Raw genomic sequence first — 27,359 nt, 5'->3', positions numbered from 1 at the left:
AAAAACTATTTACTGTTTACTAATACTAGATATAGAAAATGTGACCTATGAAGACAACAGTCGATCCTGAATCACTGAAACCACACTGCTGCTTCTGCCTTTAATGGTCCTTTCCATACTTTCCTATCAGGATATTCTCTTAACCGTATTTCCAGGGGGATCTGCTCTCAACTCACATATAAGATCCTTCCAGAGGCTCAGTTGTGGTCTACACTCATTTGAAACAAGACTGGAGTCGCTCAGAAAGACACTAAGAAATAAAAGACTGCAAATAAGAACAAGTTATTACATATCTAAGATTAAAAATCTGCAGTTCAGAAGAAAGCAACCTACACCTACTGTTTCTAAACCAATTGCACACAGTGATTTCTGACAGAGTGCATGTCACCTCTTTGTTTGGCACCACACCTGCACTACAATAACAGTCCTACTTCTGTACTGTAGACTCCCAGAAAGATGATATTTGCATATTTTAATTACCGTCTGGTAAAATGCAAAGCAATAAAGCCTCCCAGGCATGCAATAAATTCAGGTTTATTTACAAATTAATACAGAGAAGATCATTTAATACCACATTACTTTGTCTCAACTGCTGTTAATTAAAGCACCTATCACAACCAACAGGGTATATTATAAAATAAATAACACATACATAAGAAATAATGTTAACCTTCCTTCATCAACATTAATGTATCAATAAGACTGCTTGTGAAATTAAAAATCATCATAAAAATCAACACGTGATGTCTGTAAAAAGTTTGGGAGCTGGTAACATCACCCATTTGGAGGCAATATCCCAAGCTACTGCTAGAACTCCACAACAAAAAATAAAAATAATACAAGATGACTAGTATATAACTTCACATGGAAAAGACAGTGGAAGATTTTGAAAGCTTAAATACTAAGTTTATGAATGTTTAAAATGTCCTGACCAATTTTATGCAGGAAATAAAAAAGGAGAAAGACAGAAATATACTCCACACAGTAAAAGTCCTTTAATACAGATGAGCATATTAATGCAGAATGAGGAAGCTGAGCTAGCTCTATAAAGACAAAGCATCTGCTTTCCACATCCAGGACCATCAGTCCTGCAAGAGAAACTGTCTTTGACAAATCCTGAAGAGATTAAGCCACACACAGCTGTCATTTAAAAATTAAGTATTTTTCATAAACAAAAACTGTACAACTTAACTCATGCACGCTGCACTGGTAATAAGATAAATCTACATTGCAGTAACAATAACCAAAAGACAGCACTTCCTGTGTAATTTCAGCTCTCTTAAAACTGATGTATTTCACTCTTTTCCAAACAGGGTAATTGGTCCCTTCTGGCCACATAGCAAGAGAACAACTGCTGCTCTATCACCATCATCTTGGCTGGGCCCCAGCCATCTCCCAGCCTTACTCAGCATACTTTACCAAGGTTCATTTGAAAACAGTACCTAGGCAAAACACGTGGTACAAAGTTAAACATTAACCACATTTGAATCACAGAAAATCTTGAAACAAAAAACTGCAGAGGCTTTTCTGCCTCTGAAGACTACTCCGGTCTTCAGCCACACATTCTAACAGCTGCCAAGTAAACACAAGTGTTTCTGCTTATCGGTGTGCTCCCAATTCTCTTTTTTTCTGTGGTGTTTCCAAAGGCAAGCAGCTCCCCACTAGTGTAGGGAAAGCTCCCAAGCAGCATGGATCTCCAATTCTGAACTCACATTAAAGGTGTGCCAGCAGCTAATTTTCAGTACTGAGCTAAATGCCTCAGCACAGGAGACGATATCAGCTTAACCATTCACAGTCATCTAAAAACTTCCATCAGTTTTCAGCAAGCTAGTGAAACTCACCCAATCACCTGCACCAGTGACTCAAAGTTCCTCTATTTCACACCCTTTGGGTCAGATCATTTATTTTCTGTGCATTTACGGAATGTGTACAGAATACAGAGCCAAACTCCTCAGCTGATACGGACTGATGCTAACGCCACTGAGTCACACAGACTTCAGTATAGCTACACTGACTTAAAGCAGATAAAGGCTACTGCACCATATGGTTCTGTTTAGCTCAGGTATCTCCAGCTATCTTCCTCTGTTTGGCTTTATATGAAGTCTGAATAATGCTGCAATGTTTACAGGGGAGAGGGAAAAAGAAAGGCAAGCTTGGGAGAGCATGCTGCCTTGAGTTCATTGCTTTAGACTTAAAACCATAATTATTTCATAATAATAATAATAATGTTCATGTTCTGATCCCCCAGAAAACACATTGAAAGAATGGTAATACATCTGCCTGCTTTGCACAGCTGGCTTTCAAGACACAGCGGCACAAAGCACAGAAGCTTGGGGAACAGTAAATAAGCCAGTAGAAACCTGATAGATTAACTGTGCAGCACCACACAGAGAAACAATATGGGTCTGCAAAACAGGTTAATGCAGCATTATTTATAAACAATACAGGATTAATGTGTTTTCACTGCTTCCACCTGCAGAGCTACTTTGTGCGGGGTAGTTGCTCCGAACAGAGATTCTAACACACAAGAAACTCAAGAGGAATGTGATGAAGGCTTACAAGGAAGTACCCGTACCTGCAGGTTTAACAAAATGGCTCCAGTCCTCATGGCCTCACTGACTTCCAGGCTGTACATCAGCTGGGGGAAGCGGGGAGGGCTCTGGTTGTTGGGTGGAAGGACCTCAATATAAACAGTAGTAATAGAGCTCCTGCAATGAGACAAAAAAAGCACAAGCTGAAGTCAATACATCAGCAAACACAGGGCTACCAATAAGTCATTCTTTGTGTGTTCTGCAAGTTTCACAATCTCCCTTTGGCTCTTTGAAAAGCTTTGGGACGTATTTCTTCAATATAAAAATAAACTTTGTAATCCCTTAGATAAAAACCTTGTAATCCCTTACTCCTCCAGAACAGGAGGACAAATCCTGGGATGGTAACTCCTCCTGCTAACACACCACCTCCCTGTAGCATCCCCGTCATGGTACAGTGTGCATCTCTTCTTTGGAAGAGAGGGAACTGAAAGCACTGTTGGAGTGGTAACGCTCAGAGAAGGCTGATGTACACCAGCAGGCTGCATCACTGCTGTAGTTTCCAGTAGCAGGATAACAGGTTGGTGTGTAGGGCATTCAGCTGCCATCAGGGGCTGAGGTGTTCTAAGGAGACCATGGGGCTGCCCCTACTGCCTCCAGGATGCTCTGGAAGCTTCCAGGAGTGGGCACCCAGCAGCTGGACATGTCAACCCATCATCTGCATCCAAACAATGGAGACGAGCCGTGCTCCAGCAAGCCTTCAATAGTTGAATGGCACCATGCCATAATGCCTCCCCAAACTTCCATCAGTGCCCAGCAACCCTGTTAGCCCTGGGCATTCCCAATCTTCTAGTGCTCAGTGATGCAGTGCCTAATCACAGCCACATGTCTCTGGAGCACGTGCCAGACTCACTTTTACTAATACAGGGGATGAGAAATCTTGCTGCTTTGATCATAATAGCCAGCTCCTTATTTGATGTAATCACACCTGAAACAAGTATACAACTTGCACTGAAATACATTAGCGAATGACAAAGCCTCACCCATCCATCATACCAGGCAGGATTTAAGAAGCTGAATTTGCAGACTAGTGGCTCAATGGATATAAACAAATCTAGACATTCAGGGGAAGATGGACACTCACAACTGCAGTTGATTGCCCAGTGTAGACTACCTCGTTACAAATGAGTCAGTTTCTAAAATTCCCTGCCTTCTTGTCTATGGTATTCCATCATATCCCACTTATCTTTCACATTCCTCATCTACACCGTTGGAATAAAATAATATCATCACCAAATGATCAAAACCAGGTATGACAAATGAACAGACAAAATACCACTGCAGAACACAGTCTATGTGTTTTCTTGAGATAGCTCATGACTGTGTTTGATATACACAACCAAACAGTTGGGTTTCAGCACACATTTTTCTTCCACTGCTGAACATCTAATAAAAAATGACTGTTTTTTACCACTTTCTCCTAATCCTGGTACATTTCAATAATGCCCAAGCTGATTCATTGCCTAACAAACTCTCTAAAAAAGGGTTTCTGCTCGCCACAACAGTAAGCAAATTTTCTTCAAATCTTTATGAAAAGCTGACAAAAGTAAAACACTAGCAGTCTGCAAACTAAAAGCAGCATAGGATTAAATAGCTACTTTTTTCTTTCTCATTTCCAATCAATTTCTTACTAGCACTCTGCTATTTTATCTTTTATATATATATATATATATATATATATATATATATATATTTAATTATGTGCAGCCTTTTTAGTGGTTGGCAGAACCTACACTTTTATGGAAATAGGAAAGGGGCAGAGCTGACAACTTCCAACAACTGCAGTTGAACTTTTAACGCTGCAAGAACAGGTGAATACCCTGAAAACAGAGCAGAGGAATTGAAAAGTATTCACAAAGTCACAGAAAAGCATGGAAACAGAGGTTTTATGCTGCTCCAGATAAACAGTAATGCAAAGAAAGCACAGCCAACAAACCACTGAGACTGCATCACCAACTCTGCTTTAGCTCTGTGTGCTTTCTACATACCACTATATTATACAGTGTATAATGAATATACTCATATATATGTGCCCCAGCTTCTCTCTGCCACACTCTCTCTGCATATGCAAGTCAGAGAGAAAGTGCCCCTTTCCACTACATATTTCAATAATCTCACAGTCATGTAGTTCTACATTGTACAGGGTCTGGCAGATCACTGTTAGCAGTAACTGAAACGATTGCAATGTGTGGAAATCTGGTGTGGGAAGATGGTGACAAGACCAAGGTCTGAACAAATGTTTTTTGATGTTACAAATGCCATTCCTGGTTTGGTTTTTTGTTTTTTTTTTTTTCTTACTTAAGGGCACTTCAGGTCAGTAACACTTATTATAGATAGGCAGAAAACCTTGTTTTATGCACAGTTACATATCAAGAATTTAAGGTGCCTTGAAGAAAGAGGTAGACATAAATTACTGTAATTTACCTTTGTGCTCAGAGAGCCAACTTTCATAGCTTGCCTCTGCTTTGTGCAGAAGCAGAGGGATAGTTACGAGTTCAAATCAGTTTACACCTGACTACAGTCAACCTGGAATGTTTTGTATTAGAATGCAGAGTTGGGAAGAAATGTTCAATTATTTTAAATTACATCAAATTTCCTTATTTATTTTCTAGGGAGCAAGCCTTCCTACATGCACACACACAACATCTGCCTAGAACTAGCCCATTCCTAGAAGTCTTAGCTACTGGGTATTGCCTCACCAAGGCAATGGTAAGGCATCTAACACAATGTGATATCATTCTAGATGAAGTAGCAAGAATTTCTTGCAACCTCAAATGCAAGATGCTAAACACTTCACAGCTAAAACGAAGGAACTGAAATTTAAGTCATGGAAAAGGACAGCTTTAAAGAGCTCGGAATTGCAGCTCACATGAGCTCATCCTGGCTCATTATGTAAAATCATAGGAGGCTGCAGAAAGCCCTGACAATTTGATTCTGGTTTTCCAATCTCAGAGACAAAAAAACAAAAAAAAAAACAAGAGCAGGAAGGTAGCAATATCTTTGTGTCCAAACATACTTCGCCAATCAATCTGAATTCTCCGCATAGTTTCTTATTCTACAGTATCTCACTAGAGCTCTGTGATTTTCTAACCTTCACAGACACACTATAAACAGCCTTAGGCTCCGAATACACCTCAGCTCAACAAGGCCAGGTTTACCCTAAGGATGCATGCCCCAACTACAGGAGAGGTTTGTGGCACACAAACTAAAAGCTATGAAGCAAGTCGTATGCTGTAATTCCATAAAAAGAGAGGCAAAGAAAAATGATCATAAAATAAGAGCTTTTCCACTTTTAGAAGATTATTTCAAGGAAGAGGTTGTCAGAGAAGGAAGCACATCCTCCCAACACACACCATCAGAAATATGTATTTTAGGACAGAAAAAAAAAACAAACAAAAAAAGAAACACAATTGACCTTAGAGCAATCAACATTGTACTACAGCAGCCACCACTGCTGGATGGCCACGCTGCTGGCTTCTGAAGCTCTTCTGAAGTTGCATTATTGACTTTCATTCACCACTTTAATACTGTGTTAGCACACTACAGCACTAAGTGCATAATAGTCCACAATCTTCTTTTCAGCACTGCTAACAGCCTACCAGCTGCTCTAAGAGACGGTTTATCAAGAAAGCAAACAACAGAGAGAAAGGAGGAGGAAATTCAATCATAAAACAGTGCTATCAGATACTTGTGCTACAAACAATCTAACAATCAGAATGCTTCAGCGACTGAAAATGCAGTTGCAGAATGTTTGCAGAACAGAATCAGCTGCTTTTTTTGAAGATATGATAGAAACAGAAGGTCATAAAGAAAAAAAAACCTCACAAAACTCTATTTTTACATTTACTCTCCTTACTACCTCCTTAAATAAGAATGAAAAGTTGGTGGGTGATTTAAATGCCGCAGATTACTGTTCTTCTCTACCACACTCTTTGGACAACAAGGTTGATGAATTATCTGAACATGATACCATCAAAGAACATGAAAGCCACTTCTATGCAATTCCCTCAGGACGTGACAACATTTGTGCACAGCAGCCAGAATGCAAAATCAAAAGCAGTCCATCAGTGAGACTTGGCATCTTTCATTTTTTGAACATGAGAGCACCCTGTTCTAACCACGGTAAATCTGCAGATTAATTTATCCATGGATGAAGAACCTAAATAATTCTGCTAAGCATTAAGGTGGGTACACTGCTCACCATTGGCACACAACCTGTCATGTATGCTGCAGCACATCCTACACGTGGGCAGAACGTCTCCAGCTCAGCAACCTGTTTCTGATCCTTTCTGCATCACAGCAAGCTGAATTCTCAACAAAAAACACCTTCTTTCTCACTTTTCTTCCTTATGTCCCTTCATTTCAATTTCTCTTAACAAATGTGCGCACAACTACAACATAATGCAGAATTAAAAATAATAAAAAAAAAGCATTACAAGCAAATGAAGTAATGAAATCTACGTACTACATGTAAAATACAATTAACTAAAAGCAAACACATTAACATGATTTCCAGTATGACACTTGTCCAGGAAAAGAGCCTTAGACACCAAACGGAACACACTGAATCTTATTTAGAGTTATAGGCGTACAGGTGTGCCACACTTCTTATGCACTGCTAAGCACTGATTAAAAATTAGTTTCATTATAAGATGAATTACCTTCTCTGTGCAGGAGGAGCGCTATCAGATGCTTTGACAGTGAGAGCATAGGATCGCCCCACTGACAATACAACTCCTGGAGCAATGGTGATAAGGCCTGTTCGGTCATTGATGATGAAGTCTCCCTGATCCCCAGCCAAAATTTCATACACTATCTGTCCATTGGGTCCCTCGTCCGCATCTACAGCAGTGAGCTGCAATTCAAAACCAGAATGTCAGCATGCGTGATTCAGTGGTGTATTCTAATATCTTATCATTAAAAAAAAAAAAAAAGAAACTAACTTGTTATGGGTAGAGGAAGCAGAAAAGAGAGAAAAAGAACAACTGTAACATATGCTCTGATTTCTAGTTACAGTACAAGAAGGATTCTGTTTAAATGAAGAATAATAAGTGAAAGAACATAGTGGAACAGAGAAAAACTGCTTACCTAAGACTGCAAGAAAATTATTTTAAGAATGGAACTTAAAGAAAACTAATAGAGACCAAGTTTACCCTCTGTTAATTGGAATTTATAACACCCTGAAAAAACAAACAAACAAAAAAGACGTGGGGGATCCTTATTGTGTTGTAAATGTAACAAGAGGATCTTTTCCAATTACTGATATTTCCCGTCCCACTCTACACTCTTCAAAGTCTAATATCCAGGTCTTGCTTTACAAGTCCTCATCACATGGAAGTGGGAAACAATGTTCATTTTACTCCTATGCTCCCACACCACAGAGGAAACAAAATGGAAGAGATGTGGCAACAGTTCCCATACGGATGCAGATGTAACAGACACAACTCACGCACCTCGCAGACACACAGGGCTCATTCCACAACATGACACCTTCTATCTGAAGGGCTCTGCTTATGGGGAGCCCAGTTATAAACACAGCTTAGTGGGGATCACACATAGTATTTCTACCACAGAATTATGTAGTTTTGATCCTCAGCATGAAAAAATTTTAAGACCTAATGTTTTAGATACAAATTTTAATGATGAACATGAGTTTGCTACCAGTGAAATGAGGAAGTTCTACTGTCCTTAGAAAACTCACCAGTTTTATCCCTATTCTTTAGCATGCCTCACAAAATTTATGAAATTGTTTATGTTGCCAGAAAAAAAATCTCAGCATTCATATTTGTTTGCTCCTAGCCAAGGGTGAAGTACCAACAACTTTCCCTGCCATAACACAAGCAACTAGCAATCTGAGGTTTATTATCAGACTTCTGCCATAACAAATCCAGAAGTACGCATCCATGGATCAGTCGTGCAGGTTGACAGTCCAGGCTCTTAGCTTAGCCTTCTCATCTCTCCTATTCCATTACTCACGCTAAATTACATGCTAAATTAATACAATTTATTCTATGTATAACATAGCAAACTGGTTACAATGCCTGTCACTTGAACTTCAATATGAAACTTAAAATCACAACTTAATTACCATCTTCAGAAAACAAAAGGGAGCATCCTTACAGGTTAGATTTAGGGTTGAACTGACAAACTTAACACCAAACTACACCAGTATCTATAGACTTTCTAAGGTGACCGTCTTCTTCCAACAAGCATCACTTTGCTGATAGACCTACTGTTTCCCATGTGGCTTTTAATTACCTCAGAAAATAGCAGGGGTTGACAGAGAGCTGTATGAGCAGAACTTGAACCTTGACAGAGGCCACTGCCACAGCAGGCAATGCCAGTGATGCTCACATAACCAGCTGGCCCGTACCAACAGCAGCAGAGTCAAAATGACAGGGACTGATAGCTCAGCAGGCTTCTGCTGCTCCCAGCTGCAGCTGGGAATTTCAATGTGGGAAATATAGCAAGAGGCACCAGCAGGTACAGTGGCAGAGCCCTCCTGGGGATGTACAAAGCAGTGAAAAATCTCAGCCTCAGAAATAATTCTTTACAGTAAGAATGAAAAAAAAAAGAAAAAAAGAACAAGTAAAACAACACATCTAACTTCCTGAAAGGTTGCTGTTGGCCTATCATTGTTGGTTTTCTCAATCAAAACAGTCATGCCAGCAGGCAAACTTGTATGGGGACTGCAAGTCCAGGATTTAAGCATAACACATGATGACAAAGCCTCTGTGATGACCATGAAGCCAACGGTAGGGTCAACAGACATCATCTGAGCCTAGGGCAGCTGAGACAGCAGGCTAAATGTCTATCAGACACCCTTTTCTCATCCCCGTGATACTCTCACAGCTGACAGCAGCACAGACAGGTAGAGAAACTGATTCAAGTCTCTTCCATATTAGAATATATTGCCATCTCTTAATCAGTGTAGCATCATGCTCACCTTCAGCAGGTCACAGCTCTTTTTGAGCCCTTTCTAAAATTGCAAACCAAACTTTGCCTGTCACAGTCATGTACTCAAAGAGCAAGCAGGGTAAAGAATTAAACCCAAAGCTGCAATACTCAAATTAATAATATCAGCATATAAAAATACCCACAAAAGGAAGAACACAGAAATACTCAGGGATTTAGCTGCTTTATAGAATTATCTTGATTCTCTATTCAAACAGGCTCAGCAAAATATGAGATTTTGTATGTGAAGTCAAAAACTTGCTCAAAAACAAGAACCAAGTCCATAATAGCTTAAAGAGATTAATGGATATGCTGAAAGATAAATGACTTAGGTGTATTAATAAAAGTGGGTTTTACTTTCTTTAATAGGAGTGCAAACATAGATAGAGGGATAGAGTTACTTAGTGGAGGAACAGCCATTTCTAACTTGGCATGGAGTGTACTCAGTATCTATCAACTGAAAAGTATGTTAAGTTTCTTTTCTCCTGAAGTACCTCTTATCACACAGAGCACAGTGATCCAAAGCTAAATTTCCAATGAACAGAAGTATTTAAACTTTACCCAAGCTGATTTCATTTGAATGTATCATTAAATCTGTTGTCCCCCAACAACTCCACTATCACCTCTGCGCCTGAACTAGCAAATCCTGATTAATCCAGAATGCACTGAACACAAGATAAATAAGCTGAAATATCTTGAAAATTACAAAGGAGACCAATTATTTTCAGAAATTTAAGAAATAAATATCATGTTGCTCTTAAGAACATCTCTCATTCTCCATCTTCTTTTAAATTATGAAAAAGACATTCTATGAAGACTGCACTTTTGTAACCTGCTTTACATTTCATCCAGATGATATTTTGACATATCAATATGTTGACTTTCAATGGTCAGACAGAATCAAGACACCAGAGCTGCATACGCTTACAGTTTAGAGCTTAAACTCCTCTTTAAACTACATCTTTGGTGGATACATCTGAACACATTCATTAACCTTGCAAAAAGTAACCATCAAACTACGTGACACAGTTAAGAGAAGTGTTGTAACAACATTTCTTTACTTGGAAAGTAACAGACACAAAAAGACAAAGAAAGGCTTTATGCAAAATACAAGGTCCTAAGCATTTAATCACAGGATTTGGAACAAGGCCAGTTTTTACAGTGACGACATGAAAAAGGAAATTAATTGTCTACACAAGTACATAAATTAATTAGGTTAATTAAACTTACAAATATCAAATGCTTGAAAAAAGAAGTGATATGAATAATGTTCTGGGGCAAAAACATGAATAAAAATGAAGTTTTACAGCTGCCACAATACATGATTCTATAAATTCATCTCCAGCTGTTGAAGACTGATACAGTTTCATAGTCAACACAACTTTAGAAATATATCTAAAATATATGTGAAAAGCAGTTCAAAACAGGATTTAGTTTACTTTCCTAACAACTTTTTACATCCAGCAGCATCAGTTCCAATGCATTAATATGTAACATACTGCAAGTTTTACAAAATAGGTGCATATTCTACTACAGTAAATGTTCAAGGAATGTTTAGATGTTGTGTTGAGGGGCATGGTTTAGTGAGAACTATTGGTGGTAGGTGGATGATTGGACTGGATGATCATGTAGGTCTTTTTGAACCTTGGTGACTATGATTCTAAGAAGTAATATTCTTGAATGAGTGAGGAGATATACAACTACCTAACAGTTTACAAAAACATATTCCTTGTCACTGCACAAACTGAATAGTCAGTCTTATTTGCACTTGGAGGAAAACAGCCTTTCTGTAGTGACACCTTCAGTTAACCTTCCCTGGACAGTCAGAACAACTACCAATAACAACTTTCCTGCAGCACAGTATGTTTGACAAATTAAATGTTCAGCAGAATTGGTCTAACTCATAGAATCATAGAAAGGCCAGAGTTCAAAAGGACACCAAAATCATCTAGTTTCCATTTCAAACCCACAGAATCAGAACTGCAGGGGTTGGAAGGGACCTCTAGAGATCATCTAGTCCTGTGGGCAGGGTCACAACCACGAGACCATCATACTACCCACAGAAGCTGCAACATGTCACTATACCTCCCAACAACAGTCCGTGAGGTCACCATTTCAGTGAAGCAAGCGCAAGGCTCCTGAGTCATGTTCCATACACAAGTATCTTGTCAAAAGTCATCAAGGAAGTGTACATGTAATCTGGAGTAATGTACCAGTGAAAAATGCTGGGCTCAGTCTCTTCCAGCTTAGAATATTCTATGGTTATACATTTACACTTTATGTTGAGTGCCCTTACTGAGAAGTGCAAACGTCATCCAGAAAAATTTTCCTGTTAATAACATTTACTGTGTAGATAAAAATGAATATGCTAATGGACTGAAGACAAAGGGTTGCAAATAACCACATAAATAAAGCCTCAAGTCTGACTCAGAGTCAACTTGTACAAACATTTCCTCTAAATTGCTCTGGAGGTCAACAGCAAGGTGCATTTTTAAAAGCTGAAAACTACAAGCATGAGCAAAGCTGCAAAGACTTATATGCATCTCTAATAAATACCTCAGTATGTATCTGTATATGAGGACGTCTTGGGTCATGTTTGAATATGCGCTGAGAATGAAAGGACACTGTTTAAGAGACAAAGTGATCTAGCACTGAGAATCCACATTTGAGGCATAAGAGCAGAACAATCCCAGAGAACGTACTTATTTAATGGCCCTAAATAAAATCTGTCCTCATGTATAACTGGAACTACTGCTACTGTTCAAGACTAATCCTACTGTGAGCAGGAGACAGGTGATTTGTAGATTTACTGTCTGCAGCTTTTCCATCTTTTATCTTTTGTTTTTGACCTTTGCAACAGTGGCCAGTAATACTGTGTTGCATCAAGTTAAATGCCCTGTTTAACCAACACCTGGGGCATTTCCTCTAAATTAACCTGCACGGACAGTGTAAGAATTATTTCAAGTCTCACAGAGTGATCAGGCACTGCACTAACTCACTGCAGACTGTGTGATCTGTTTGCAGTCACAGTTATTTAATTGTTCCTATGGGAGTACCCTGAAATTTTTAAAAGCATAGAACACAACTGCAACACAAAATCAGGTAGAAATTAAGTCACGTATATGAAACAAAATACTTTTTGTTTTGTTTCATAAATTCAGAGCTGTGGTAACCAGCATGCACTTTTCAAGGGCAGTTCATTTTTCCTGTAAACTGAAGATACAAAAACAAAAAACAAACAAACAAACAAAAAAAAAAAACCCAACAAAACCAAACCAAACCAAAACAAACAAACAAAAAAAAAACCCAACCCATTGTAGTTCTCAAAGGCTAAGGAAGTTTTTAACCCTCAAGCAAACTTGCACAAAGATCTTGGTGGATTATAGTCTTTGCTGCCTTCAGTCCTTTCTCTGCACTCTCATTTTTCTCTCAATTAATATTGCACAGCTTATACTGTATACAGAAAGGAGATCTGTCTAACAGAGCAAATTGAACTGATTTATATGAAATACTATAGCTTTATAGCTGTATCCTCATCAACATGTAGCTGGCTTAAGCATCTGAATCACCAGGAACACAAAGCACTAACAGAAACATGGAAAATAGGATAGAAAAACTGTAACAATATAGAAATGATTGAATTCAGTACTTGAATAGGTTTAATATTAATCAGCCTTGCTAGCCATAGTAGTTATTCACTGCACATTTTACTGTTTTATATAACAAATTTCTCAAACAGCTATGGTCAATAGGAAGCACAATCAAGTCCCTGTAAAAGCAGACAGAGAAATCAGATAAGACATTTTCTAGCTGAAACAGACAGAACACACAGATATTTAAACTTACCTGAGAAACTACTGACCTCAACCAGGGTCTTGAACAGTTGTTGGAAGCACTCAGAGCAGAGAAATGAAATACAAACTTCCCAAATCAATTCTGTTGCCAATACCCTGATAACACTGCTGTAGTCACTACCCAAGAAATCAGGAAGCACAGAATTCACATTCTGCTCCATAAGGACAGAGGTGGAGAGAGGCCTCTCCCTGTGAAGTGGAGAAGGCCCTCTACCATAAGCTCCAGCTTTCTAATAGGCACACAAACGCTGCACCTCAGCCTTGCAACTGGAGTGCAAAAGGCAAATTATCCACCCTGCCACCATGCTCACAGGGGAAACCAATGCAACTCAGTAAGACTTAACTTCACTTCCACTCTTTAGCACTCTTCTACTAAAAGCAACAGGGAAAGAAGGGAAACTACTTGAAAAAAAAAAAGTATTTAGAAAACAGTCAACAATTTCACTCATAATGATTTTTTTTTCCCATCTATTTATGGTTATTTTCAAGCAGAGCCCAAGGAACAGCATTATTGTTCTGTGTACTACATAGCAAATACAGAACTCTTTTTCTCCAACCCCGGGAGTAAAATCAAAATTGTTTCCTACAAAATGGGATAACAAGCAAGTACCAGATTGGGGTTATTTGTACTTATTCATAATAGTCCCCTCAGCAAATAAATCTTAATTCTTTTTTAAGCTCACGAAAATAAAATTGAAGAGAAACCAACATGAGAGCAATTGTACTGTTAGCGTAGAAATTAACTTTTTTGTTGTTGTTGTTGAAAGATGACATGCTTCATACAGGAAATATTTTCTTGAACATCCTGAAAATACAGTCTGAGTGGGGAGTTAAGTATGTAAATGATTATGAGATTACAGAGATTCACTGAGGTCAGTGTTCTTTTTCTAACCTACTTTCTGTGATTAAAGTGGTTTTGAAAGACTAATCACATCTGACCTGGGTAATTTTCCTTTGGGAACTATCACAGCTGATCATCACCTAATAGCTGCAAAACTCAAACGATTCTTAAACTGAAAATGAATTAGGGTTATGAGATATTTGCTTCACATACAGAGAACAAGCCAAATATAACATAAAAATGAGTGTATAGCACTTCAGGATAAGAAGCCAGTTTTATACTTGAGAAGACATTTATAAAACAGAAGCAAACACTGACAAGGCAGCATGTGTCCATCTTCCTGGCCTAGAGAAACCTGAAGGCATCCTTGGCCAACACAGTTGGCTTTGCAGAGCACTCTTCTTGCTTTCTCCCTAAAGGAATCATTTTCTGTGGAATTTGTACTTGCCATTCTCCTGCTCTTTTTGCACATCTCTAAGGCTGATACAGCAGAGAGTCTATCTAAGCTTTCCAAAGAGTACATTCCTTTTAAATGTCTAAGTACTTTAGCATTACAGTGCTTTAAGAAAAGCAGACTAACTGTTCTACCTCATCCTAAGTTTTTTCAAAAAGAGAGGTTGGGCAGCTCAGAGCATAATTATGGCCAGCCTCAGGTACTGTAACCATTCTCCTTTCACACAGGCTGAAATCTTGTTTAACACCAACTTTTGCCTCATGCTTCCTGGTACATGCACCTCCAACCAAGAGGAAACAACATTTAGATACTTAAGATACCTTAAATCCATAGTACACTACTATGGGCCTCACATCTGTGCAATAAAGGCCATGGCAACTAAAAATTTATGGACTAGTTTGTTTATTCTTTAGGAAGAACCATGTCTAAAAAAATTCAGACCTTTATTTTTGCACCTTAAATATTCATGATTATTGACTGAGTTAGGAGTTCACAAGATGTAGCAAAGGCAGCTCCTGTTGTCAATCTTACACATTGCTTCTGAGCTCTGCCTGCCTCGAGTTCAGTAAGGAGAACACTATTTCTCTCTTTTTTTCTTTCCATACAGACACCAATTCTTGCAGAACTTGAAGGAATTTCTTTTTTCCAACTTCTTTCCCCCCAGATCTTGCTGAAAATTTCTTCAGGGCTCTCAATGATCCTTCTCACATTTGTAGCCCAGATTGATGAAAATATAAAAATAACACTACCAAAGATTCAAAGATAACAAATACAGCAAGCCCATGCATTTCGAGTACGGCCTATGCAAAAGCAGAAAGTGAACTCTCTCCTAATCCTGTTAGACCATTGCTGACTTCAAATGTATTATATTTATGAGAACGGTATTGTTTAAATCCACTGTTTAATTCTTTTTGAATATCCCTACTGCCTCCTACTTCCCTTGAATGTCAGCCTCCACTAACGTCATCACAGACTCTTGTTTTCTCATCTATTAAGACTGGGAACCACTCAGGAGGATGGCTGAGATCTTAGAATAATCATCACAAACAAAAATTCTTTCCATAAATGTCAGTTCAACCATGTTTCACCTCCTCTGAAACATTGTGCCTGCAAACATTCATTAAAATGGCTACGCTGGCTCTTCTCCTTATGTGGGCTGGCATTCAATACGCTTTGCACTGCTCAATTGCTCTACAGACAATTTAAGGTTCTGTTTCATGACATGATAAGACACTTCTGGCTATTTCCTCCTGAACAGCTTGGTTTGCCTGCTCTCCTAACGTGTTTTATTTCAGTAGCCCTCCGGCAATTTAAAATTTCCTTTAAGTTCGGAAGTTCAAGAAAACATCTATTCCTGTGAGAGATCAGGTCTGAAGTGAACTAAAGAAGTACAGGAGAATGGTTGTGTTTTTTTTTTCTTTAGAGGATTTTACAGAGGAAAACATTTCGTTAAACTTTGGGTGAATCAGCTGAAATGTAGCCATACATCTGAGATTACTTTGTTTTAGGAAATTCTTCATAACTAAGTAATGAACAGGGTGGACAGAAATGCACAAACTTTATTTCAAGCTGTTTCCAGTGTGTGTTCAGTGCATATTGACAAGACTGCCTGTTGAGAGCAAAGAGTGAGTTAACAAAGCAAATAAAAAATGGAAACATTACCTTTATAACACCTTCCCCAGGCCCCATATCTGTGTAAATCTTGATATTGTATGATATATTGGAGAAGGTGGGGGAATTATCATTTGCATCAATCACCACAATATTGACTGTCACTGGGGTACTCTCCTGTACGCCATCAGATGCTATCATCTTCAGGAGGGGAGAAAAAAACAAACAAACATAATTTACCAGCGTACTCTTAGGACAATTGCAATTCTGAGAAAGCACAGTATAACAAGTAACAATCTGTATTTAGCTTGTTTTTACACTTGTTTTTTAACATGTACCACGTGAATTACAGGAAGCTTAAACTGAGGTCGAGTCAGCAGTGTGCAAGAAACAGGGCAAAAGCACACTGAAAAAGTTATGCGTCAGAAAAGCAGAAGAAATAAGAGTAGCTGTATTCCAGGGCTAGGATCTGAGCTAGCAGTACGCAGCTGTGCTGGACACCTCAAGGAGCAGGACTTGCCCACAGCACACTGACCTGTTCAACAGTGCACGTCTCAGGCACTGTAACACACAGGATTTGCTGTCCACCTACGCTGAATTTCAAAGACAACATTTTAACATGGGACGTGAAGAGCTAGGAGGTTGTCTTATTCCACAGACAAAAATCTGAACGCTCTTTTCAAATGTGTTTTGCCCATGTACTCGTTTGCAAACTGGTTTAGAGCTGTAACAGTGTTTCCTGACTGGCTGCTAACTGCCTCTACAAAAACAGAAGTATAAAATCACGTCCCTAGCCCAAGGGCTAAGAAAAGGCCAAGCTGGCTTCAAGGCCAAGCATGAAAGAGGAGAGTTGGATTGTATCATGGTGGGTGGCAAAGAGCAGGATACAGGCCTGCAGCCATTGACACGATGCCAATACAGGGACATAAATCTTGCTAGCATGTTGAACACATGCTTTTTGGAAGAGAACACCATTGGATAGCTCCATCACTTTGCCACTTCTTCCTCTGTGCCATTTCAATAAACATCAATGGTGTTGTAACAGATGGCTTTTCAACCCATGCTCTGACTAATGTCTGGAATGCCTTCAGAAGGACTGAGCTTACCGAGAAGGTATAGAGCTGCTGGGCTTCTCTGTCAACAGGCTGCAGCAGGGTGAGGTAGCGGGTGATGCCACTCTGGGTCACAGTGAAAAACGTATTGTAATCATTCAAGAAGAGATAGAGCTGGGGGTCCTTGGTCTTTAAAAAACAAACAAACAAACAAAAATCAACAAAACCACCACATCTTATTAATAATTCATATATGACATTAAGTTTCCAGTTAATGCATGTGCTATGTCTCATCAAAACACGTTAAAAATCTTTAATGTACAAGGTAAGTTCACCCAACTGTAAGCAAATTACTGTCTTCTTGTTTGAGATGTCTTCTTCCTTCAAACAGAAGATTTTTAAGCCTAACACAACTAACTTACCAGTAACAAAAAATGAAATTCAAGTATTTGTTTTCAATCATATTGAAAACAAAACATAAACTATCTTGATTAATGAAGCAGTAATACAGGTGGGCCGGTGCAGTGAAAAAAAGATAATCATACATGTTGAAACATACTACTAAATTAATGCTATTTAGGGATTTTCTTTGTCTTGGACAGAAATCAAAACATACTGATGAAAAATTATTTGATCAGATCAAAACTATACTAGAACAATTATGGTACAATTTTTGATTTGGAAGTATAATTTACAGTAAAAACAACAACAACAAAAAACAACCCAAAGGCATTGTATTTTCTTAGTCAAGGCTTTCTTAGGCATCTTGCTGGGGACACAGATTACACACTGTGCATGGATGGCTCCATGCACAACTGGGCAAGCACCAAGAGAGATAATGTAATGCTGCTGCAGCATGCAAGACCACGGGACAACAAACCTATCATTAAATATACTGAGCAAGCATTCAGGAGCTCATCCTTTCACTTCTATCCTGTTTCATCCTTCCTCCCAGCTTGCTTAGTAGATTCTAAGAGAATCAGAAGAAAGGAAAAAGTCTTCCCTGGGCAAAAAGACTGAAATTCATTTTGGTGCAAACAGGATCTCAGCTATGACAGAAGAGGGAGAAAATTCCTGCTATGGACGGAGCCAGACGTTATTATTCAGAGGGAACAGAGCAGCTAATTAAACTTTAGAGCCTCAAGCCAGTTCTGTCCAGTGTTTCCTGAGGTTGCTAACTGGCTAAGAAGCTTCAGAATAGACTTGCTATCCTGAGTCCTTATCCTGCAGGTGACTGGATGCCAGTACAGAGCAAACAAAAGGGGTTTTTTAGCACCATATTCTCCGGTGTTTTGAAAAGCCCTAAAAAATAACACACTTCTTCTGTGAAGAAAGTTTGTGGGAACTAGGCTTCAGCTTGGAGAAAAGGCCCTGAGGAGACCTCAGTGCAGCCTTCCAGTTCGCAAAAGGAGCATTAAGAAGGAAGGACTTCATACGCAGACAGATAGTGACAGAACAAGGTGGGAACTAAAAGGGGAAAATTAATTTAGCTATTCAGGAGAAAATTTTCACTCAGAGGGTGATGATGCCCTGGCACAGCTGCCTGGAGAAACTGTGGATACCTCATCCCTGGAGGCATTCAAAGGAAGGGCCCTGGGCAGCCTGATCCAGTGGGATAAAACCAGCCCATGGCAGAGGGGTTGCAAATGGATGGGCATTAAGGCCCTGTCCATTCCAAGCCATTCTGTTTCCCTGTCGTTGGAATGACAGAAGTGTAAATTGCAACCAGGAGTAAGTATTTACATTATCATCCTCCACCTCCTTAAAGACAATTCTTTGTTACTGACATGATTGCTAAAGGTCATTCCATATTACAATTAAATTTGAAAAAAAAACCAAAGTTCTCTCTTATTGTCTTCTGTATTTCAATAAACGTGCCTATGGCCTTGTATGTGAATTTAATCCTAACTTAATACTTTATTCTCAGTTACTATTCAGTTTATTTCTGCTGTGAAAACTGCATCAAACTGTCCCATATAATGTGGAGATGAGAAGTCAGAGGGCTTCTACCAAGAATAAAACTTAACAGAAAACCCAGTGGCTACACGAACCATAACCTGATAAGTAGATTTACCAGCTGCTTTTCACCACAACTCTACCGAATGTGCCCCATATGGAGTAAGATGCAACGGCTAGCTCAATTCAATCATTATCCAAAAAAGTAGCAATATTCTTCACTGAATGTCTTCTCAAGCTGAATCCAAAATGCTTCTAGAAAGTCAATACCTGCCTTATTATTATCGTTTTTCCTATACAAATTAAAAAAGAGACTACAGGAAAGTTCACCAGTCCCTGCAATCCAGCAGGCAAAGACATTCAAGCTAACTCTGACATGCACTGTGTGTCATAATAAACAACTATAAGGTCAGACTGGGACAACAGAAGGAGAAAAAATTATTTTTAGCAAACCAAAATACTCTAAAGCACCCATTTTTGGAAAGCTAAGATGACAGTATTTAAATGTAAAACCATCTCTGTTGCTGAATGCTACATGAAAGAAATATCAAAGCATTCCAAATCAATGGTTTCCTACTGCCCAAAGCTTTGCTGTAACTAAGCCAACTTTCAGTAAAACTGAAATTCATTTTACAAATAGCAATGCAAAGCGTAATCTCTTTTTTCCATGCAAAATTATGGAAGGAGACTGACAATAATTGTTCACTTTGTAGACAGGATAAAATCAGTCAAAATTTCCAAAAGTCCTAGTTGGCTGGTTGGTTACAGTTCTTGATTGTCACATCATTTTTGAACACTAATGAACAGAATTTTTTCCCCTACTTTTTTCTTGGGAAAAACCAATAATGGAAATCCTATATCCACCAAAAGTCATCTAACCTATTCCTTAGCTATTTTGTCTTAAAAATGTTATCCCAGTGTCTAAGTTAAATCAACTTTACTGCAATCAATACCCATTTTTATTGTTTCCATGCACATTGGACTTAAAAAGCAATTTATTTCCTTAATCTTTGCATTGGTTTACTACTACATTTTTATCGCATTTCATGCTGAAAGAAAGTCTGCATGACTGTGCACATGTCACCTAGCAGATACTATGAATGAACACAATTATGGGAAACATCTCATTCATGCTGGCTACAAAATTTCTCGTGCTTTAGGTTCTTAAACTATTATTTCAGAAAGCCCTGGATTGACCACTGATTCCTAACCACACTACAGGTTGATGTGAACTGATTTGTCTGTGATAAATTACACTTTGATGGAAGCTACGAAGGAAAAACACATACCTAAAATAAACACACAAGTAAAGAAACATAAATCTGCCAATGATGAACATCGTATAAAAGCAGCATGATTTGGGAAAAAATGGTTACAGACAAAAATACAGTGAGATGCTAAAAGTGCTTCCATGTACTATTGATAAACAAAGCCTAGGTTTAAGATCTGTCTGCTTAAAGTCTCTGCAGTACAAACAGAAAGTCTGAAAACCTGTGCTGATGTTAACGGTACCTTTCTGATGTTCTTTTCCACTCATTAGAGCTCACAGTTCCTTCTAGAAAAATCAGATTTCTACAGTTTACTAAGCAAAATTACTTGATATTGTCCAGAATGAATGAGCTGACAATGTGTTTCAACATTCCAAGGGACTTATTTGAAGGAATGTATTTGGCTTCTAACTTCTTTTTTGCCCAGAGAGGTGGTGGAGTTTCCTTCTCTGGAGACATTCAAGAGCTGCCTGGATGCCTACCTGTGCAACCTGGGCTAGGGAGCTGCTTTGGAAGGGGGGTTGGACTAGATGATCTCTAGAGGCCACTTCCAACTCCTACAATTCTGTGATTCTCTAGGGAGCCAGAAAAAGCCCCAGCTCTATGGAGCATTTCACAACTTCGGCATTTTTCCTACTTTATGTCATTAGGGAACACCCTTTTCAGATTTGTGAAAGGACAGTCCAAAATATAGGAGGAATTTGTGTGTTAGAAAGCAAAAAACAAATTTGCTTTACTAAACACCAACTGTGCCAAGGCTAACCCCTGCCTAATCCCTTCAAAGCTCTGAGCTCACAAACACAAAAATGCCAGCCTCAGAGGGAAATACGCAAGGAGTTCTGCAGGGTCTGGTTGATCCACCAGCTTCACAGTAGTTTGTATTGAGACAAAGTTAGATACAGTATGTGGAGTGCTTCTCTCTCGTCTTTAACTTTACTCCTAGATATCAAGAGACCAACTAAAGCACAGCCTCCTAAGAAGTTTTTACGATCATTGAATCACCATTATTGTAAAAGACCTCCATGATCATCCAGTCCAACTGTCCACCTATCACCAATATTCCCCACAAAACCATGTCCTTCAGTACAATGTCTAAACGCTTCTTGAAGACCTCCAGGGACAGTGACTTCACCACCTCCCTGGATAGCCTGTTCCAGTGCCTTTCAGAGAGGAAGTTTTTTCTTAATGTCCAACCTGGATCTCCCCGGTGCAACTTGAGGCTGATATCTTCAGCTGTACAACTGTTCAGGCAAACAGAATCCATGGAGAAGAACGAGTATAAATCCTAAGTAAATGGCAAAGATAAAAGCCAGCCCAAGACAATTTTGTCCAGAGCACATTGTAAAAGCTTTTGTTTTTCCTCCTTAACTATTTTTGTTTCTTCAAAGCGAGGTCATTAAATAATACTTGATTGTACAGATTTAAACCAGCAATAGCAAAGAAGGCTCCACCATTTATGCCACCTCCACTTGGGAGGAAATTATGGCAGAAGACTAATGAGAAAATCAAAGTAGATACCAAGTAATGCTTTATTTCCAATTTCTTTCATTAACTTCCAAAACCTCACTGGTTCCTGCATGGGAAGGGTTGAGAGGCACAAGTGTGACTATAAGATTAGATTTTCAGATGTTTTTCAAGTTGAGGCTCTAAAGGCCATGCTCCTTCCTGAATGAAGAGAGGACAGAAGTTATGTAAAATCATCTTCTGTTCTTCATACAGGTGAGCCAGTCCTGGGAGAGGGCAGGGAACAAATGTCAGCATCTTTAGTGCTGCCACTAATTAGCATAGCATTGTTTTAACACAGGGCAGATATACAAAAGACTAATTCCTTGAGGACTCAAGGCAGAAAGAATAGCTTCAGAAGGCAGGCGCCATTAGATATTTATACTACACAAATAAAGAAATCAAATGCTACCATAAAAGTAAAGAATTTCTTTTTTCTTCATAAATGAGGAAAAAAGGATTCAGAAAGGAAAGAAAATCTGTCTATAAAAGCCTAAAAAAGGAAAAGAAATACTCTTTTCTCTTTTCATTTTTTTAATGGTGGTATTAAGTGGCTGTTACATACAAGGAGACTATTTCCTGAATTAATATTTTGTAATGTGACTGTTAGAATGTCAGAGAAGAGCCACACAGGGATGGCAGTATTTTGAAAATGCTCCTCTATGGAAAACACTGGCTTCAAAACAAGTTCAAATAACAACAGTGTAAGATACAAGCAATATGGCAAAAATCAGAGCAGAACGCTTTACTATTTAAGACAGCTTGTGGTAGGAATCCATTGTTCCTCCTTATCTGCATATATTCATGAAAACCCATAACCTGAATTTTAAGTTACATTTAAAATTCGTCCATTCACCCATTCTTTGTTCTGCCCTTTCAGTTTAGTATGGAGACACCTTCGTACAGAGTAATCTTTCCTTTGAATTTTCCACGTTTCCCAGAAGCATGGATGCTGAGCAACCACCTACCTAGTCTGACTAAGGATATCTACAGAGTGGGAGGCAAAGGGACAAGGCTGGACTCTTCTCAGCAGTGTATGGTGACAGGATGAGAGGAAACAGCCACAACTGATTCATCGGAAGTTCTGCACAAATGTGAGCAGGAACTTCTTCACAGTGCAGTGACGGAGCACTGTCACAGCTGCACACAGAGGTGGTGGAGCCTCCTTCTCTGGAGGCGTTCAAGAGCTGCCTGGACACCAAGCTACACAACCTGAGCCAGGGAGCTGCTTTGGCAGGGGGGCTGGACTGGATGATTTCTAGAGGTCCCTTCCAACCCCTACAATTCTGTGACTTTAACTTCATAGTCAATGAAGGATAAGACAAGAAAATGATCTGGTAGAAGAGGAACAGAGGAAGTGTGGCACATTCCCCTGCACCAGGATCTGCTGAAGCATCAGGGTTACTGCACAGATGCTTTATGAAGGAATGCTGGTACACTTTATAAACATGCCACTGTTTCGTGTTTTAATGAGCGATGCACAAATTACCTTACTCCCCTAATTATTGATGAATTATATTCATCAAGACACTGTGTGTGGTTGTGTGTGGTACCTTGGCAGTGAAGTAGCAGTAATAAATGTGAATGCTCTCTGTTTCCTTTGATTTTGAAATTAAATTCTGTCTTTTAGTGTAATTTCATTTTTGGTGCATGCTTCTAAGACATTCTATAAGATCAATCACACAAGGCAGTAAGGCAGTTTCTGTATAGTGTTTTTCCCCAACCTTTTAAAAGGAAATATCAGAAATTAGTATTTTCCTATGGATGCAAAAAGAAGCGTCTTGAGAAGCCCTTTGTAAACATCAGTCAGACCATTCAGTTTATAATTCCTCATCTCGCCTTCAGTTTACTTCGGTCTTAAGGTACTCACGTAGCTTAATTTAACTTATGCCACTTAAACAGACTACTTAATTATATCAGCACTTGGCAGCACTGTTCCAGTTAAAAGTCTGTTTGAAACGTCACATTTACAAATTAATTTTTGGAAGGCTTATAGCAAGACCACATTATAATTCCCAGGAGGTTTACATTTAGAATCTGAGTTGTATTTGCCCAAGATACACGGTTAAGATGACCGCTTTCTTCGCAGATTGATCTGAGGGCAGGGAGTTACTTTAATTAGAAATATAATCGACTGTTTTGTCAGTTAGAATACTGAATACATTATATTTAGTTGGTGCCACTATTGGAAAATAACTTGCACAAGCACGCAGATGATTTATATCAACTTCTCATCAGCAACCCATATTACTAAGTGCATTAATTTACAGTTTGGGCTGCTGAGACACAGCAACTCCTCCCACCCCTTGTGAGGCTTGGGAACTGAGCCCTGCCACTGATCCTCATCCTTCCTTAAGAGAAGTGACCCTGTGGGTATGGAGTCAACCCAGCAGCAGGGAGAAGGGCAGAAGATGAGGGTCACAGGCTCTTGCAGCCCTCCTACCATGGCACATGGTATCAAATCACAGCAGGGCTAGGGATTTTCATGACTTTGTCCTCACTTTTGGGAAGGTCCAGGGGTGGTATCAATTTTTTTTTTTTTTTTTTACATGGTTCTGGTCAGTCCCAGTATGAGCATGGGAACAATCAGAAGCAAAAATAGATTTCCTTGCTGCAGGGCAAGCAGGATATAGCCTGCCACATGGATACTTCCTTCCCAGCCCTGTTCCCACGTGGAGTCAAGGCACCAGAGCAGCACAATGCAGATGTCTGAAACTGTAGCAGAACAGCATAAGAGAAGCCCGTAATATAAACAAGTTGATACAGGGGTTTGGGAACTGCATATCTGCTACTTAGTGATGGAAGACTGTGAGAATGCCAGTTTTGCCATGCTATGAAGAAGCACAAACGCTTGAACACTTGAGTGAATGACCTTTCTCCCTTTAAATTTCATTTGAAGTTCAAGTTGCACCTGAAATATTTTAATAGACTAGCGTTCTTGCAGTGAATCAACACAAGAGAGCAGAAGCAAGCATTTATTATGCAATACCTTTAGCACATTGTTCCAATTGTCCATCACACAGTAGGAGGCTGCATTAGCACTTCGTGCCACATCACTTCATAGTCCAGAAAGCCCTGGAAGTTATTTATCATGCAAAACTGAAATATTAACCTTTTTCATTAATAAAGAAATATCACAAGCTGGGATACTTTTGGCTGTGTTGCATTTTGTGTCATATAAATGAACTTGCTTGTCATAAACCTATGGACATCAGGAAAAGGTTCTTCAGCAGTGTGGTGGGCATGGAACAAGCAGGAGACACAGAGCCCTGTGGTCAAACCTATTTGCAATAAAGATGATTTTGAGCTATCAAATGCTGAGTTTTCAGTTTCACATAATGTAACATATAATGACACCAAGAAAGAACCTTACATGATCAAATCTGCCTTTGACATTTTGTGGTTAGAAATCTGCAACCACCAGGAAAAGTACCATTTAAAAAGAGCACTGATTACTAATCTGAAAAAGCTCTGGAGGTTAATGAAGATGAAAGTCCTTCCCCCATTCCCTTAGAGAGCATAAGAATATCTGCTAGGAAACAGGAGAGAGTCTAAGACAAACACCAGAGTACAAAAATGCAAAATAAATTCATATGTCTAAACTAGGACAATGAGCTCTTTTTAATTAGAATAGTTGTTCAATTATTTTCATGAAGGAATGGATAAGACAAAACAGTCCTATCACCACAGACCCTGCTAAAAAGTCTGTCCCACTCTTTCCTATAGCTCCCCTTTAGATACTGAAAGGCCATTATCGGGTCACCTCACAGCCTTCTCTTCTCCAAGCTGCACAGCCCCAGCTCTCTCAGCCTGTCCTCACAGAGGAGGTGTTCCACCCCTTGGATCATTTTTGTGGCCCTTCTCTGGACATGTTCCAGCAGCTCCATGTCTCTTTTGTACTGAGGACTCCACGTCTGGATGCAGTACTCCAGGTGAGGCTTCACAAGCTCAGAGCAGAGGGGCAGGATCACCTTCCCTGACCTGCTGACCACACTTTTGATGCAGCCCAGGATATGATTGGCTTTCCTGGGCTGGGAGGGCACACTGCTGGCTCATGTCCAGCTTCCCATTCACTAGTACCCCCAAGTCCTTTTCGGCAAGGACTTCCTGCTCTTCCACGTGTCTTAGCATAGCTTCCAGGATTTTCCCAGGCACTGAGGTAAGACTAACAGATCAGTGGTTCTCCGCATCACCCTTTTTAGCCTTCCCAAAAACAAGTGCCATGCTGCTTTTTTCCAGTCACCAGACACTTCACCTGACCACCATGACTTCAAGTATCAGTAAGATTTGCAGGGCAACTACATCAGTCAATTATCTGAGGGTTCTAAGATACTCCTCATTAAGACCCACAGACTTGATGTTCAGGTTCCTCACACGATCACAAATGTCATCTTCACTCTCAGCAGGGAGGGGCACTGCTTCCCCAGTTCCCACCTTCAAAACCACCTGCTTAAGGATTGTGTGTAAAGCAGTCACTAGTGACAACTGAGGCAAAGAACTCTGAGTACTCAGCCTTCTCTTCACCTGTTGTTTCTAGACTGTATTGCTCACTAGGAAGGGTGAACTTTTCATTTTCCAGATGATTCACCTATAAAAGGCATCGATATTCCTCTTAGCATCCCTTGCCAAGTTCAGTTCCAGTTGAGCCTTGACCTTCCTGACATCATCCCTACACAGCCTAGTAGGATTTCTTTCTTGCTCTCCAGTTTGACCAGCAGGGTCCTCGCTCTGCCATGTCAGTCCTTCGCCATCCTTTCCTGACTTCCTTCACCTGGGGATGAAGAGCTCTTGCGCATTAAGGAAAGCTTCTCTAAATACCTGCCAGCTCTGCTCCATTCCCTTGTCTTTGAGGACAGATTCCCAGAGGATTTTGTTGACTAGCTGCCTAGCTCCCTAAAGATCTGGAGGTTGACTTTCCTAAAATGAAACTTTCTGATTTTACTCTTTGCCTGTCTGCTACCACTCAAGAATGTGAACTCTACCATTGCACGGTCACTACAGCCCAGGCAGTCTCTAATCCTGCTATCACCAATCAATTAACTTGTGTTGGTGAGCAACAGGTCCAGCACTGCATAGACCCTGGTCAGGCTGTCTGTTACCTTGCTCAGAAATTGTCCTCAATCACATCACATCAATTGTCACATCAGGAGCCTCCTGAAACACCTATAACTTGCTGTGCTACTTTGCCAGCAGTTGTCAGAGTGCTTGAAGTCCAACAGGATGAGAGCCTCCTTTCTTCCTGTTTCTCATCTTCTCAATTGTCCACAGAATAACTCCT

The 27,359-nt window shown here is 39.6% G+C and overlaps 1 protein-coding gene across 1 annotated transcript in view; it reads right to left on the bottom strand.

Moving 5' to 3' along the window:
* The window catches only part of PCDH15 (protocadherin related 15), a 598,943-nt gene that overhangs the window by 140,910 nt on the left and 430,674 nt on the right, over positions 1–27,359 (bottom strand). Inside the window, exons 17-20 of the mRNA XM_065746677.1 lie at positions 17,409–17,543; positions 16,354–16,503; positions 7,250–7,443; positions 2,576–2,708 (exon numbers count right to left, since the gene is read on the bottom strand). Of these exons, the coding sequence (XP_065602749.1) occupies positions 2,576–2,708; positions 7,250–7,443; positions 16,354–16,503; positions 17,409–17,543 (612 nt within the window). The remainder of the gene's footprint in view (positions 1–2,575; positions 2,709–7,249; positions 7,444–16,353; positions 16,504–17,408; positions 17,544–27,359) is intronic.

This window comes from Cyrtonyx montezumae, unplaced genomic scaffold (genome assembly GCF_038088225.1).
Source record: "Cyrtonyx montezumae isolate F1298 unplaced genomic scaffold, pur_monq_1.0 scaffold_4, whole genome shotgun sequence".
NCBI classification, from domain to species: domain Eukaryota; kingdom Metazoa; phylum Chordata; class Aves; order Galliformes; family Odontophoridae; genus Cyrtonyx; species Cyrtonyx montezumae.
This window is presented reverse-complemented; position numbering and strand designations above follow the sequence as displayed.